The following is a 15947-nucleotide window of genomic DNA, read 5'->3' as shown; positions in this document are numbered from 1 at the left end:
GCCTTGGTCAACTTGCAACCACGTCTTTTTAATGGCTATATCGTACCCATTTATGCCATCAATTCATCCATCTGGTTACGAATGCTACATGCATTTAGATAGGGAGCATTTAATTCTGTCTTTTTACCATTTTTATGTTTGTGCACGCTGTCTATTCCTGATACTCTGGTTATTACTTGTATCGCTACCCTGTACTATTGTCTTGTCCTTTGTCAACTTTCTAAATTTCCCCTCAACTAAATCTCCCTCCTCCCCACCACCCCCCCCCCCCCCCCCCCACCCCACTTTTAGTTTAAAGCCCTCTCTGCAGCCCTACTCATACTATTTGCCAGGACACTGGTCTCAGTGCTGTTTAGGTGATGACCATCCCTATGGTACAGCTTCCTCTTTCAGCACGACTAGTACCAATTTCCCATGAATCAAAACCCATTTCTCCCACACCAATCTTTGAGCCACACTATCAACTCTGATCTTATTCAGCCTATGCCAATTTGCCCGTAGTAGTATCTTCATGGCTCTTTTTAATTTAGTCTCTAGCAGCTCATACTCGCTCAGCAGAATCTCTTTCTTAGTCCTACCCTATGTCATTGCTACCCACATGGATGACAACTGGATCCTTCCTCTCCCACTCCAAGTTCCTCTCCAGCCCAGAGACAACCTCAACCCTGGCACCAGGCACAGTGCTGTGGTCTGTTTGTTCATCGTCCCTGCTCTCAAGCACACAAGCTGCAAAAACCACAAACCTGTTGGACAAGTGCAAAGGTTAAGGCTCCTCCACTACTTCCTTCTGAATACCCATGCCTACCTCACTCGTAGTCACACCCACCTGTCCCCGACAGACAAAATCTTGAGTACCTAGCCTAAGACTGCCTCTTGGACCAAACTACCCAGGTAAACTTTCCCACTGCTTGATGCAGTGTCCTAATTTGACTTCAGCTCATCAATTCTGAGCCAAAATTCCTCGAGCTGCAAACATTTACTGCAGATGTGGTTGCTGTGGAACACACTGGTGTCCACCAGCTCCCATATGCTACATCTGCAATACATCACCTGCCCTGGTATCTCTATTGTGTTTTATTTAACCAGCCATTTTTTGATATCACATGGAGTGAATTCAACTGGAAAACTGGCATCTCTGATGGTGGAGACCTAGGGATAAAGCCAAGATGGATTACCAGTCAGCACTTCTGGCTGCAAGTACTTCAGCCTTTTTGTTTTGCACTGATGGTGGTTTGTTTGGGGGGGGGGGGGGGGAAGAGCCCACCACAGCACGGAGGATGAGGATTTTTTGGCGCCTCCTCCGCTTAGCTGTTTAATTGTCCACTACCATTCAAAACTGCAAAGATAAATGCTGGAAGTTCAGTTTATCCTTTGTGGCTGTCCACACAAAATCTGGGATTACATGGAAATCTTTAAGATTAAAAATCATATACCTATATTTTATATTTGTATATGCAATTAACACCTTTTATCCACTAAATGTAGTGATACTTACTAAGCACTTTCAAAGATAAAAATAATCATAGCTTCAGCAATATACCCAAGGATGTAGTGTGAACAGTGTGCAACCCAATATTTAAAAAAACACTACTGCCCAGCCCATAGTGCCACCATGAGAGGCAATTGATATGGGTTTTTTTTTAAAAAAAGAACTTTCAGGCTTGATGACAGCCTACAATTGTCCACATGATCTGAATCCTAAATACTGCATGATGTAATCATTTACAAAATTTCACTCAAAGCAGAGCTACATTTGGTTTCATGCACGGTTTATAAGCCTCAGTAGCTGTTAGGTAGATAACTAAAAAGTTCAAAATTAAATTGAATAAGCAAGGCACTGGGTCCTGAAATGCTTTATGAAAATCATTGAAGATGACATGGAAATGTTGTAGATTTCTAATTCACTGTTACAAAACTCACTTGTCTTACTTTAACACATACAATGATTAATTCAGTTACATATTTTATTGGACAATCAAGCTTTATGTTCTCCCTCCAAATAAAGTTACTCGTATTTGTCTCATTTTCAGTTCCCCGTTCTGCCGCTTTTGAGAACTTATGTTGGAGTATGGTACCATGCGAAGCAGCTAGTTATCCCCCTCACACAAATGGTTATTGAATAAGCTGTCTCTGTTTGGATAGGGGTGAATAAGAGAAGACAGGCATTGCATCAAAACCCAATTTGGTCCTCCCTTCACATTCTCATAAAATAGCCATAATAGGAATTCCAGCTGATAATTCTTCCTCTCCACAAGTCCATTAACAGGTTGGTTGCAGCTTCTCTCCCATCAGCACAGGAATTTTGGGTAATGGCAATTACCAATTTTTCTTTCAATTGAACATTGCTTGAGCTATTAAAGGTTCAGAGCCTGTTTATATTCTCCTCTTACACGGCTGTTGTCTGATTGCTGAGACAGGGAGAGACGACCCAATACCTTTCTACGATGCTACACGTGACCATTGACAGCCAATGTCAACGAGTTATTAGACCACAAGGACACGACCATCGAACCCGAGCTTACCTGACTAAATGCCCTTTTTCCAGCAATGGGTTGCTGGACAATCAGAAATAGGAATCCTGTTTGGGGGGGCGGGTGGGGGTCCTCTTCTGTAACTCAATGTTAGTAGTCAATTCCAGCACTCCCCACAAACACAATGGTGACAGGATCTAAAATCGACTAACTCAGCACAGAAAAAGCACATTGACACATTGAAAAGCAGTTTTCTAGAGTTAGTCACACAGCTAGGTGAAATCATTTTCTCAAACAGCCCCAAATGTAACTACTAGTAAAATAGCACAAAAGCAGTTCCTAGCATAATTATTTGTCAAAGGGTTTGTGGGGGAAGAATCTCTCCTCCTCCACTTACAGGAGGAAGCATTTCTGCAAAAGACAAAAGATCAGAAGTTTAACAAGGAGAAATAACAGAAGTGAATCCATATCCAACCACTCGGGTGACCGAGTAATATTGGAACTATCACACTGAGGAAGCCACATTTGAAGTTTAATTACGAATACAGGTTTCTTACATGTTCTCAAGAATCATAGAATGATTACAGCACAGAAGGCAGCCATAGGGTCTGTCATGTACATGCTGGCTCTCTGGAAAAGTAACTCATCTCGTCCCACTCCCTCACCTTTTCCCCATAGCCCTGCAAATTTTTTCGTTTCAGATGATCATCCAATTCTCTTTTGTAAGTCAAGGCTGAATCTGCCTCCACCATACTCTGAGTACATTCCAGATCAGAACCACATCCTGTGTAAATAAGTTTTTCGTCATTGAAAAGGGAAGTTTTAAACAAGTGGAAACTTTCTTCTGACCAGCTCTGCAGTCACACCCACCCCCCCAAAAAAAAAAATCAGGACTTATGGATTTTCTCTTTTCCTCGAGTCCATCTCCCAAAACCAAACACTTAAGTATAAATCTTTAGTTTAGCAGCCATTGAAGTAGTTCTTCTCGGTGAAATATCTGGGCAATATTTGCAATTTCATGATGTTTCACTATGAAGGAACTGTACCAGATGCATTAAAATCCTTTGTATGCTAATTTATAACTTAGTAAATGCCTCATGTAAACCTTAGTATAATACGTCAGTGATACCAGCAGAAAGTTATAACAGCCTTTGGCTGCATTCACTTACCTGCTTCTGAATAAATGACAGATGTGAACATCATAGCAAGCAAAGGTCTTAATTGAACAGCACCTTACGGCAATATTAAATATCAACAAACCCTTGGAATAAAAACTAAAGGTAGTAAGGTTGTCAGCAGTCCTGGAACCGCTTTTCTTATTTCAAATTGAAAACAGCATCATGGAGGCACTGTTCTAAGGACAGATTTGTAACCAGAGTTCAAATAATTTCAAGTATGGCCATGCAGTGGCTCCTCCATCACTGACATCTTACCTCATTCACTTAACAATACTGCTATCATGGGCTTCTTTACTGCTTGATTAACTTTAAATGGCTTTTTCCAGTAGCATTAAAAATTCCTTCCCCCAAAAATTCAAGCCATATTTGATAGTATGATAAAATAGTTATGCACAATTATTAACATTTATTTTTAAGACATGATTCAGATCAAATAGTCTTGGTTTAAACAAATTTTTTATCCACTGTTCAACTGTGTATGTATTTGGGTTCACAAAGCTACAGCCTGTTCAGTTTGTCAGGTTGCTTCATTTTGGCAGGTTTATTAGTTTATCACCCCTGTACAATAAACAAATCTTCACTGACAAAACAGAACAGACCGCCAAGAAAGAAAAGCTTTACACCACTTTTACATCTAATTTTAAAGCTCATATTTAAATTTACTGGTCAAAGAAATACATGCAGATAAAAATGTGTGTAATGAGAAAAAAGTCTACATTTTTCAATGCATCATCCCCAAACATAAAACAAAAAGAATCTTCTTTCAGCTGCCATTTGTTTTAATCTGAAATTATTCTTTAAGGCAAACCACTGATCCATTTCTGAAGGGGTGCTCTAAAGAAGCTGAATAGACATTTGGCATTAAAGTAGATAATTGATATCAAGTCTCTAACAATGTACATTTAACACGAGTTAGATCTGGGAGATGAGGATACAGGTGGTAGAGTAGGGAGGGAAAAGCAGATGGTATTGAGACCAAAAGTCAAACCACCTCAAAATCAGAATAGACAAAGCTTCAGACTAGAACAATACTGCCATTTTAAGCTGAAGTAGTCCAGAAGACATTGGTGATCTGCTTAACTACAAAGGGGTTTCAGCTTGGCCAACATATATCCAAGCTTGTATTTTAACTATATATACACACAAAGTGGATGATAAATACAGAATTAAAACAGTCCTCTAGCTTTTCTCCACAGCATTTGAAATTTGACAGCTTTTACAGTTTGATATTACGAAATAAGTAACAGTAATAGGACTTTTAACCCACACAATTAAAATACTCAGATGAAATTTGTAGTGTTTAATACCATTCATATTTAGTCAAGGGCAAAATAGACAAAAGAACAACCAGAAAAATTAACTGTAAATAGGTACGATTACAATTTTCAAATCCTGTCTTAGCAAATATTAGCTTTCTGCTGAGAACAGTATATACGACAAGTTTTACAAGGTTTATGAAGGACTTTCCAGATATCTCCTATTAGATAAACCATATAGCAATGGCTTCACGTCTTGGACTGGTGTAGGAGAGGGTGAAAGGTAATACGCCCAAGTCAAGCAGATAGATAGATGAGGAACCTCAACAGCAACCTCCACCAGCCTGTTGTCCTCCATGGCTGCCCGAATGTGATGCATTGGTAGCAGCGTGCTGTGGTCCAATCTTTATGCCATTTGCCTTGGAGAGAGAAAAAGTAATTGCAAAGTAACATATATGGAACTGATTCAGCAAAAAAAGTTTAGTAGCAGGAAGAACTTTGTAAAAGTCACCTTCTTTTCAAATTTTCTTCCCAGTGCATATCAAACTATTGCACTTAACATATTACAGAATTAGAAGTTCTCACTTCTCCAAACAAGATTATCTAGATCACAAGCTACTTTCAACACAGCATTGAATGGGTCTACCGCACAAGGGAGTTCCGAAGGGTCACTGACCCGAAACGTTAACTCTGCTTCTCTTTTCACAGATGCTGCCAGACCTGCTGAGTGGTTCCAGCATTTCTTGTTTTTATTTCAGATTTCCAGCATCCGCAGTATTTTGCTTTTATTATAACGTCCTCTTTGTTCCCTAAACTGGTATCACCAGGAATATCTGTAGTTTCAGTATTTTCCTCCCCACTCGCACTGTCCCCCTAGCCACCCATCCCGCCATGGAGATATGCTATTTAAGGTCTCAGCAGACATTAGCTATGGGGCACTGCGAGAAACAGAATGAACCATTTGAAACAGGAAACAATTACAAGCTTATTTATAGGTAGGTTCTAGAAAGTTTTAGACATTGGCATGTGGTAGTATTACACAATGAAATTACTTTCCCAGATAGTTCATTAAGATGGCAGCTAGCATACATTATATTCTATCATTTCCCAAGGCTGTTTATTTTAATTTTGCTTGAACTGAAAAGGGTGCCAGGTAGGGAGGGTGGGTGGGGAAAGAAACTTAACTACTGACGATGCCAAAGATTAACAACTCTAACCATTTGGTTGTGAATTTAACACTGCTATGTTACGGCATCAGATTGTAAAAGACAACAGGGATAGAAACATGTAGAAAGAAAAAAGCTATTTGGTAAAACAGCTTAGCCCTAGTAACTTATTCCATGTTTATTATTCTTTGCATGAACTATCTTCTCCTAATTCCCTACTTAATCTGAATTTTTAGTTTATTGCCTGGTTCTGCACCTTCAGTTATTGTGACGATTTAGAACAATTTTGCCAATCTACATAAATTTTCAATATTTATTAAATCACCCGAGGTGTCTCAGTTAAGAAACAGAGGTTTATTGGTCTTTCCTGCTAACTTAGACTCCGGAGCCCTGAAATAATCTTGTTGCACTACACTGCATTCATTCGTTCCTGAGGAGCAATAATATAATTTCTATCAAATGGTAATCAATACATAAACACTACTCCTGATCAGGCCCAATAAAGCCCCAATACAATACCACTTTGATCTATACTCTATCCTTTTGCTAATACCTACCATCACTTGACCTTCTGCTTCCCCCTTACTGCAGCTAGACAATGGATTAGACTGATAACTTCAACAATTTTCCCAAATTAGGATATATGACTTCGTTATTTCAGTTCCTTGCCTTATTTATTAAACTCCTTTTGGCATTGGTACACACCCACTTTCCTAAATGTTCCAAATTCTTTCAAAACCTGCTTGCAATGCCCCACTTCCAATTTTACTATTTGGAAGATGAAATATTTTGCTTTTAATATTTCCAACCCTCAAGATGATTCTACTCAAAAAGCTGTACAAGTAGGTCCATTTATAAAAACATGAGACTTAGGAGGAGGAGGAGGCTACTTGGTCCCTCAAGCCTGCTCCGCCATTCAATCAGATCATGGCTGATCTGATTGTAACCTCTACTCTAAACGCCCACCTACCCTCGATAACCTTCACCTCCTTGCTCAAGAATCTAGAATTGATATTGTAAGCATACTATCCAGGGTGAAAATGAGTCACTGAGACCCGTAAGGTTGCTTCAATTGTCCTCATAACCCTCTGCCCAGGGTGTGTGGCGGGGGGTGGGGGGCGGGCATGAAGAGAGAAGACAGGCAGACACCAGAGTTCCAGCTCTCTGTGGCCATTTGGTGTCTGCTGCTAGAAAATTGAATGCATCACCATTAGGTGAGTATACAAAGCTCTGCTTTGTAGCTTCCTGGTCAAATAGCCGATTGACAAGAATTGTTTAAGTTCATGTGAAAACTGCAAGGACCTGGCCACTATGGAACTCTACACAGACATGAGCCAAACTCTTCAGAAACATTTAGAAAATCATTTAAAAAGCAAATATACACACTACATCGATATATAGATAAAGCAAGAAAATGTACATATATTAAATAACATTTAATTTTGTTACGTATTAAAAATGTACAACTCAGCTTGCTTTAGTTATTTCGATGTAAATAATCCAGCTTCTGTTAACCACAATACATAATTCATAATTACATAATCGCATATACAGTTTTATATCCCTAATAAATGAGAGCTTCTGAAAAACAACCTACAATAGTCATTATATAACTCACGCTAAACAGGTGCTCCACATAAATAATTCCCTATTGTGTAAGTGAGCAGAGTATAAAAACACTGATCCTCTAGGCACCAATTCTTTTGCCAGTTTGAATCAGCTGTACATGCCAAGAGTACGAGTGTTCTATGTCATCAATAATCTCAACACTCCCCAAAGACATGGCAGTTTGCCAAGAACCCACACGCCTTACACAGAGCACTTTCATTCATCAAACACAGACTTATCTCAACACTTACTAGTTCAAGTGGTTACACCTTAAACCTACTTTTTTTTTGTAGAAGTCATGGTTAGCACTCTAAAGTTTGCTTAAAAGTACACTATGATAAATCTCAATTTTTCCTAATGCTTGGCAGTCATTCCATTTTTACATTAGCCTTGGGGATTCTGGCAGCAGTTTTGTATTTACACCAGATGATGTGGTTTAAGTTCACTCCAACTCCTCTTATTGAATACATGCCCTATGGCTCATTGGCTTCACCCATCTAGGCTAGTAGCAACCTTTTGATATATAGGGAAGCACAAGCTTGGCACTTAGCCAGGCGACAAATAACCAGGGCTAATGGCTTCTGACAACACAACAAAACCTGCACCACTGTGAGCTAGCAAAGATGACTACTTGTGAAAGATCAAAGACAAATTTCTCTTTAAAACTGTACTGAAAATGTCAGTTATTTCTAATGTACCATGGTCCAAAACGTCTACTTCCTTTTTAAAGCCACCCATAATATTTTATAACTCATTTTTCAAACACCATTGCTTCCACATTTTGTGGTCCAATGTGTTTTTAACTATTCTGATCAGGTTGATAGAAGCTTTCCAACTGAAGTTATGTAAAAATGTTACCTTGATTTTGTTCAATGACAGGGTCATTATACTAAGCATTCAAACATTACAGTATTACTAAAATCAAAGGATTTTATTCATTGTTTACAAAAGAGCCAATGAGGTCAGAGTAGGTGAAACAACTTTCTCATGTGAACCCTAGGCAGCTTTTATGTTGGAGCCTATTTAGATTTGATTCTAGGAGACCACTATTCATGCAATAACTCCCTGCAGTTAAAATAAATCTGGCTTTTGTTCTGTTGATAAAACTTTTTTTTTTTAAATACATAGAGATGACAGTTCTACAATTCTGCTGCCAGGCTGATAATTCAGATTTAATGTAAATGAGGGACATTGAATTCCTGTAATCTGAACTAAACAAGGGTAAAAGCAGCTTTAACTGATGTAGGTACTAAAATGTTTATGCAGCTATTACTATGGAATTCTCAACTGTAAGTAATGTTCATGGATATAAAAATTGCAAAGGACAAAGTTTGTTCAAAACAGTTTAACTGCATTTCAGGTACAAAAGATAACCCTGTTCAATCACACATCTTTCATTAAGAACCGAAAGAGCACCACCCAAAAACTTTAGAAGTGAACGCATGTTTTTGGTTTTGTAAAAAGCACCTCTAAGAAGTGGAAAAATCTAACCAACGCACTGTATAAAGTATATTTAGCAACTCTTTGAAATGGGAGCGTATTTAAATCAATTAAATTTGTTAAGAGTTACAACAGAAAAACAAGGAAAGGCCTTCTGTTATATTCTCGATAGGACTGAAATTCTTATCAAAGATTAGCTACAATGATTTGTCACCATTAATCAAGTAGCTGGATGATTAAGTCAGACAGTTTATCCATTTCATATTTAGAAGAACACAGGTGGTTGGTTAGCCCTTCACTACCAGAATCTAGTTATGCAGAAACAATTAAGCCAGCAGGAAGTGTCAAACTAGAATAGCAGTCACATTCTTTTGCTTCCTCCTCTCATTTGCTGCCGTTAGGCATCAGCTAACAGTTCTATTGTGGAGGTGAATAGGGATAATCACAAGGCACATTCTCCCTTTAATACATTGACATCACAAAGTTAAAACCCTCATTGAGGGTTTTTCACCCTCAAACTGGTCTCTTCAAATCTTTGATATCATGTCAAAAGGAAAAATGTTACTCAACATTGCCACTGCCCCCTCCCCACCAACCAATGAGATTCAAGTCTTGGATAAATGTTCTTGGACATTAGAGATGGCTAATAGCCACAAATGTTGCATCTGCTCAAGGTAGAATCCTGCCATCTACAATCTGTTAGGGCTTTTCTGCCCATTCCAAACAAAACAGGTTTTTACAGACAAGACATCATTCAGGAGAGGTGAAAAAACACAAGAAATCAGACAATGCACTGCCAATTCTGTCCCATCTTCCAGTAGTGCTCCTCAAACTGCAGACAACACTGTTCAATCAGCATCCAAGACAATGTTCCTAGCCACACCCAAAAATACCATTTGTCAACACACACTCCCTTGTTTGTCTGATTTTACCTTCTTAGGAAAAAAAACACAACTGTTGGACCAGGTTATACATCTATATCTAATTGACATCCTGACTGTCAAAAAAAAAAAATCAGACCAGGACTTAATAAAGTTATAAATCTGAGTTGGTAACATTAACTCAAATAAATTTATATAGTGTTGCTGCTTTTGAACATTAGTCTGCTCTTGTGGTGTAGCATTTATTCTTGAATGTACAAAACATCTCATTCACCTGCAGCTAATACCCAGCTCGAGCGGTTTTCATATGGCTGTCATTTCTTCTTGTTTCAGCTTGGTCAGATCACCCTCTAGTGCTGGTTCATGAGATTATTCTGGAAACTGAATACACTTGTGTCAAACCAGAACTTCAACTGGATATTGCCCAAATTAATGTACCCTTCTTTGGAATTTTTGGGATAGCTGAGTAGTACTGAACTTAGACTGGGGTTTCTAATTATTGGATCACACTTTTCCATACCCTTAAGGCAGGAGTCGTCCAAGTTTTTTGCCGTCATGGTCCATATAGATACCCATCATCGAAGCCATAAGGTTTAAAGACAAATTCTCATGAATTTGCATATCTCAATTTATATGTTAGAAGCTAAGAGGGGCTGCCAGCAACTTTTCAGGATATACAAATTAGTTGAGCCTAGAAATTTAACTTTATCCAGCTGTGTGCCAGTCAAGTGTGGTGCCGAACACTGCCTGACGTGCACTAGGGTAGAAGGATGTTGGGGGGGTTGGGGAAGAAAGAAAAATAATTGAAGGAAATTAGTCATTTTTATTACTTACCCCACAGAGGCCATTGCAGGGGGGGGGGGGGGGGCAAGGCGGGTGGAGGAGACAAAAGAAAGAGAAGATCTCTCCTATAATCAAGGGTCACTTAAAGTGTTCAACGCACAAGATTCAGTTTTTCTTATGAAGCCACTTTTTGATGCAGACAGAACCCAATTCATTATAGCAGCTCTATGGAGAAAGACATTCAAAGCTCGGAGTCTCTACAAGGCAGGAAGCAAGCAGAGAAAAAATACTGAAATGAAGTATCTCCTACAAGGTAATGCATATTTTTTTTAAAATCTAGAAGCACTTTAAGTACTCCCTTCCTCTTTCAAACAAAAGAGTTAGTACCCAAATATCCACATACATGCCATCATTATAGGACCCTGATCACCTCTACAAGTTAACTCAAACAGGCCACACGTTGCTTGTTGTAGTAATTTCACGAGAATGATCAATTATATTCCACTGAGGCCAAGATAGTTCTTCACAGAATTACAGCAACATCATTTCTTTTGGGTTTATACCCAAACCAGTTATAGAAATGGCAATCCACAAATCTCAGCACACACAGCTACTCACTTCCTGTTAATCTGAAAAGCATCCTTACTTTTTGTTTTATACTTTTAGCCATTCCTTTATCCATGAGGCTGCATTTCTTTAAATATCTACTTTTAATACCAGGTGAGGAAGAATCAATTCTGACTCGACAGATAAATTTGAAGACTGGCCAGATGAGGTACTAAAGAAGGTGTATGGTACTGAACTAGTTTTCCTTACTAATGCATGGCAGCACCAAAAATAATAATGATCTTTTGAGTGACATCAGGTCACCTGTTGCTCATTTAAGAATCGTACATACAACACTATGATGACCTAGATTTTCTGCAGATTAAATTACTATGAAGTCAGAACTAGATGACAATAGATCACACAAAATTAGAAAAAATAATTCTTACCTCATTATTTATATCAAAGACGCCTTCCTGTATTTTCTCATAGATCTCTCTAGCCGTATTAATAAATGCCTGAAATTTTAAAAAAGCACAGTTGATAAAAATACAATTTGTCATTTTCATTTCTTTGGCCTCCTTATCTCGAGAGACAATGGGTAAGCAATTTGTCATTTTCATTAGTTACTTTATATCGAATCAAAGTCAAAACACACAAAGTTATACATTGGGAATCTGAATGGTATAGCAAGTTGGAAAACTATTGTTTCACCTTTGAGACCTGAGTTTGAATCCAGCCTAGATTGATTAAAAAGTTCCTCTCTTTCTGCACCCTACCTGCTATAAAAGAGGGCCCTACCAAAATTAGAGTAATTTAGTTCCCGTGGACATGGTTCCAAAACTACTTCAGCCCACGCATTTCTTTGCGGACGAAGAATTTGGGAAGGTTGTGCTCATCGGATGTCGGGCCGCTGGTAGCAGCCCAAACTAGCAGTACAATATGTAGTCTCAGCAATGCGCAGGATGGCTGGTGTGAGAAACTGAAACAAATCTCACCAATCACAGAAATTAGGCCTTGAAACTCCCAAGAATTCTACACTCAGTTACTGTATGTAATACAGCAGAACCTGAAGTGGAAACAATCCAGATTTCTAATCTGATGAATTCAGTCAAAGCACCAAGGATTAAAAAAATACTTGGCAAGGAATTTCTTTTGTAGTCAGAGTTAAATAAATTTTGGCCCAAGCACAAAAGCTTCATAGCCACTTGTAGTTACACTTCAGAATGTGGAATAATATAGACGCCTCGGTACAGACAAAGCTTCAAATGTTAATCTCAGTAGTAATAGATCCAAGTCCTCAACCAAACAAGTCAGGGTGAGCAGGCTACCTACTGCACTCAGGCCTCTGCTAATTGTGTTTTGATGTATAACTTGGTGAAGGGCGAGCACAAAGGCTCCTTTCCACACTTTAGGAAGAATGTGATTGCACTGGAGAGAGTGCAGAGGAGATTCACCAAGATGTTGCCTGGGCAGGAGCATTTCAGCTATGAAATGAAACTGAAAAGGCTAGGGTTGTTTCCTTAGAGCAGAGAAGGCTGAGGGGGGACCTGATTGAGGTATACAAAATTATGAGGGGTGTACATAGAACATAGAACATAGAACATACAGCACAGAACAGGCCCTTCGGCCCACAATGTTGTGCCGATCCTTTGTCCTCTGTCAAGGACAATTTAATCTATACCCCATCATTCTCCTTTATCCATATACCTATCCAAAAGCCTTTTGAAAGTCCCTAAAGTTTCTGACTCAACAACTTCCCCGGGCAAGGCATTCCATGCCTCGACCACTCTCTGGGTAAAGAACCTTCCCCTGACATCCCCCTTATATCTCCCACCCTTCACCTTAAATTTATGACCCCTTGTAACGCTTTGCTCCACCCGGGGAAAAAGTTTCTGACTGTCTACCCTATCTATTCCCCTGATCATCTTATAAACCTCTATCATGTCACCCCTCATCCTTCTCCTTTCTAATGAGAAGAGGCCTAGAATGTTCAGCCTTTCCTCGTAAGACTTATTCTCCATTCCAGGCAACATCCTGGTAAATCTCCTCTGCACCCTCTCCAAGGCTTCCACATCCTTCCTAAAATGAGGCGACCAGAAACTGCACACAGTACTCCAAATGAGGCCTTACCAAGGTCCTGTACAGCTGCATCATCACCTCACGGCTCTTAAATTCAATCCCTCTGCTAATGAACGCTAACACCCCATATGCCTTCTTCACAGCCCTATCCACTTGAGTTGCAACTTTCAATGATCTATGCACATAGACCCCAAGGTCTCTCTGCTCCTCCACATGCCCAAGAACCCTACCGTTAACCCAGTATTTTGCATTCATGTTTGTCCTTCCAAAATGGACGACCTCACACTTTTCAGGGTTAAACTCCATCTGCCACTTTTCAGCCCAGCACTGCAACCTATCCAAGTCCCTTTGCAGACGACAATAGCCCTCCTCGGTATCCACAACTCCACCAACCTTTGTATCATCTGCAAATTTACTGACCCACCCTTCGACTTCCTCATCCAAGTCGTTAATAAAAATCACAAACAGGAGAGGACCCAGAACTGATCCCTGCGGCACGCCACTGGTAACTGGGCTCCAGGCTGAGTATTTACCATCTAAGACCACTCTCTGCCTTCTATCAGTTAGCCAATTCTTAATCCAACTGGCCACATTCCCCACTATCCCATGCCTCCTGACTTTCTCCATAAGTCTACCATGGGGGACCTTATCAAATGCCTTACTAAAATCCATGTACACCACATCCACTGGTTTACCCTCATCCACTTGCTTGGTCACCTGCTCAAAGAATTCAATCAGGCTTGTGAGGCAAGACCTACCCCTCACAAAACCGTGCTGACTGTCCCGAATCAAGCAGTGTCTTTCCAGATGCTCAGAAATCCTATCCCTCAGCACCTTTTCCATCAACTTGCCTACCACCGAAGTAAGACTAACTGGCCTGTAATTCCCAGGGTTGTTCCTATTCCCTTTCTTGAACAGGGGCACAACATTTGCCACCCTCCAATCACCTGGTACCACCCCCGTCAGCAGAGAAGATGAAAAGATCATTGCCAGCGGCTCTGCAATTTCATCCCTTGCTTCCCATAACATCCTTGGATATACCCCGTCAGGCCCGGGAGACTTGTCTATCTTCAAGTTATTCAAAAACCCCAACACATCTTCCCTCCTAACGAGCACTTCCTCGAGCTTACCAGTCTGCTTCCCACCGTCCTCTTCAGTAATACACCCCTTCTCATTCGTAAATACCGAAGAGAAGTACTCATTCAAAACCTCACTTATCTCTTCCGGCTCAACACACAGTCTCCCGCTATTGTCCTTGACCGGACCTATGGTCCCCCTAGTCATCCTCATATTTCTGACATACGCGTAAAAGGCCTTGGGGTTTTCTTTTATCCTACCCGCCAAGCATTTTTCATGCCCTCTCTTAGCTCTCCTAATCCCTTTCTTCAGATCCTTCCTGGCCATCTTGTATCCCTCCAGAGCTATGCCTGTGCCCTTTTTCCTCAACTTTATATACGCATCCTTCTTCTTCCTAACAAGACTCTCAACCTCTCTTGTCAACCACGGTTCCCTCACATGACCATCCCTTCCCTGTCTGACAGGGACATGCTTATCAATGGCCCCTACTATCTGCTCCTTGAAAAAGTTCCACATTTCGACCGTGCCCTTCCCTGCCAGCATATGCTCCCAACTTATGCTCCTCAGTTCCTGCCTGACAGCATCATATCTACCCTCCCCCCAATTGTAAACCTTGCCCTGTTGCACATACCTATCCCTCTCCATTACCACAGTGAATGCTACAGAATTGTGATCACTATCTCCAAAGTGCTCGCCCACCAACAGCTCTATCACTTGCCCTGGTTCATTACCTAGTACCAAATCCAATATTGCCTCCCCTCTGGTCGGGCAGTCTACATACTGAGTCAGAAAAGCTTCCTGGACATACTGCAACAAACACTAACAAACTATTCGATCTAAAGAGTTGCCAATCAATATTTGGGAAGTTGAAATCCCCCATAATTACTACCCTGTGACTTCTGCTCCTTCCAAAATCTGTTTCCCAATCTGCTCTTCCACCTCCCTGCTGCTATTGGGGGGCCTATAGAAAACTCCCATCAAGGTGACTGCTCCTTTCCTGTTCCTGACCTCAACCCACAGTGCCTCAGTCGGCAGATCCTCCTCGAAAATTCTTTCAGCAGTTGTTACACTATTTCTAACTAACAATGCCACCCCCCCCACCTCTTTTACCACCATTCCTAATCTTATGAAAACATCTATAACCAGGTACCTCCAAAAACCATTCCTCCCCCTCACCTATCCACGTTTCAGTGATGGCCACAACATCGTAGTCCCAAGTGCCCATCCACGCCTTCAGTTCACTCACCTTATTCCTGATGCTTCTTGCGTTGAAGTATACGCACTTTAACCCTTCTCCGTGCCCATCTGTCCTCTGTGACAGTGCTACCTTCCCCAATACCTCACTACACTCTTTGTCTTTCTGAGTGGTGTAGATAGGACAAAACTTTTTCCATTAGCGGAGGTGTCAATAACCAGGGGCATAGATTTAAGGTAAGGGCAGGAGGTTAGAAGGGATTTA

At 40.4% G+C, this 15947-nt stretch overlaps 1 protein-coding gene across 2 annotated transcripts in view; it reads right to left on the bottom strand.

Moving 5' to 3' along the window:
• Positions 1-1837: 1837 nt before the first annotated feature.
• Positions 1838-15947, bottom strand: part of rab2a (RAB2A, member RAS oncogene family) — a 130900-nt gene continuing 116790 nt past the window's right edge. Inside the window, exons 7-8 of one of the 2 annotated variants that reach the window (XM_068031897.1) lie at positions 11779-11847; positions 1838-5324 (exon numbers count right to left, since the gene is read on the bottom strand). In XM_068031897.1, the coding sequence (XP_067887998.1) occupies positions 5229-5324; positions 11779-11847 (165 nt within the window). In that variant the 3' untranslated portion in view covers positions 1838-5228. The remainder of the gene's footprint in view (positions 5325-11778; positions 11848-15947) is intronic. The other variant, XM_068031898.1, reaches the window with a different exon arrangement.

This window comes from Heterodontus francisci, chromosome 5, assembly GCF_036365525.1.
Source record: "Heterodontus francisci isolate sHetFra1 chromosome 5, sHetFra1.hap1, whole genome shotgun sequence".
In the NCBI taxonomy this organism is placed as follows: domain Eukaryota; kingdom Metazoa; phylum Chordata; class Chondrichthyes; order Heterodontiformes; family Heterodontidae; genus Heterodontus; species Heterodontus francisci.
Note: the sequence above shows the minus strand (reverse complement) of the source record. Positions and strands in the feature narration are given on the sequence as shown.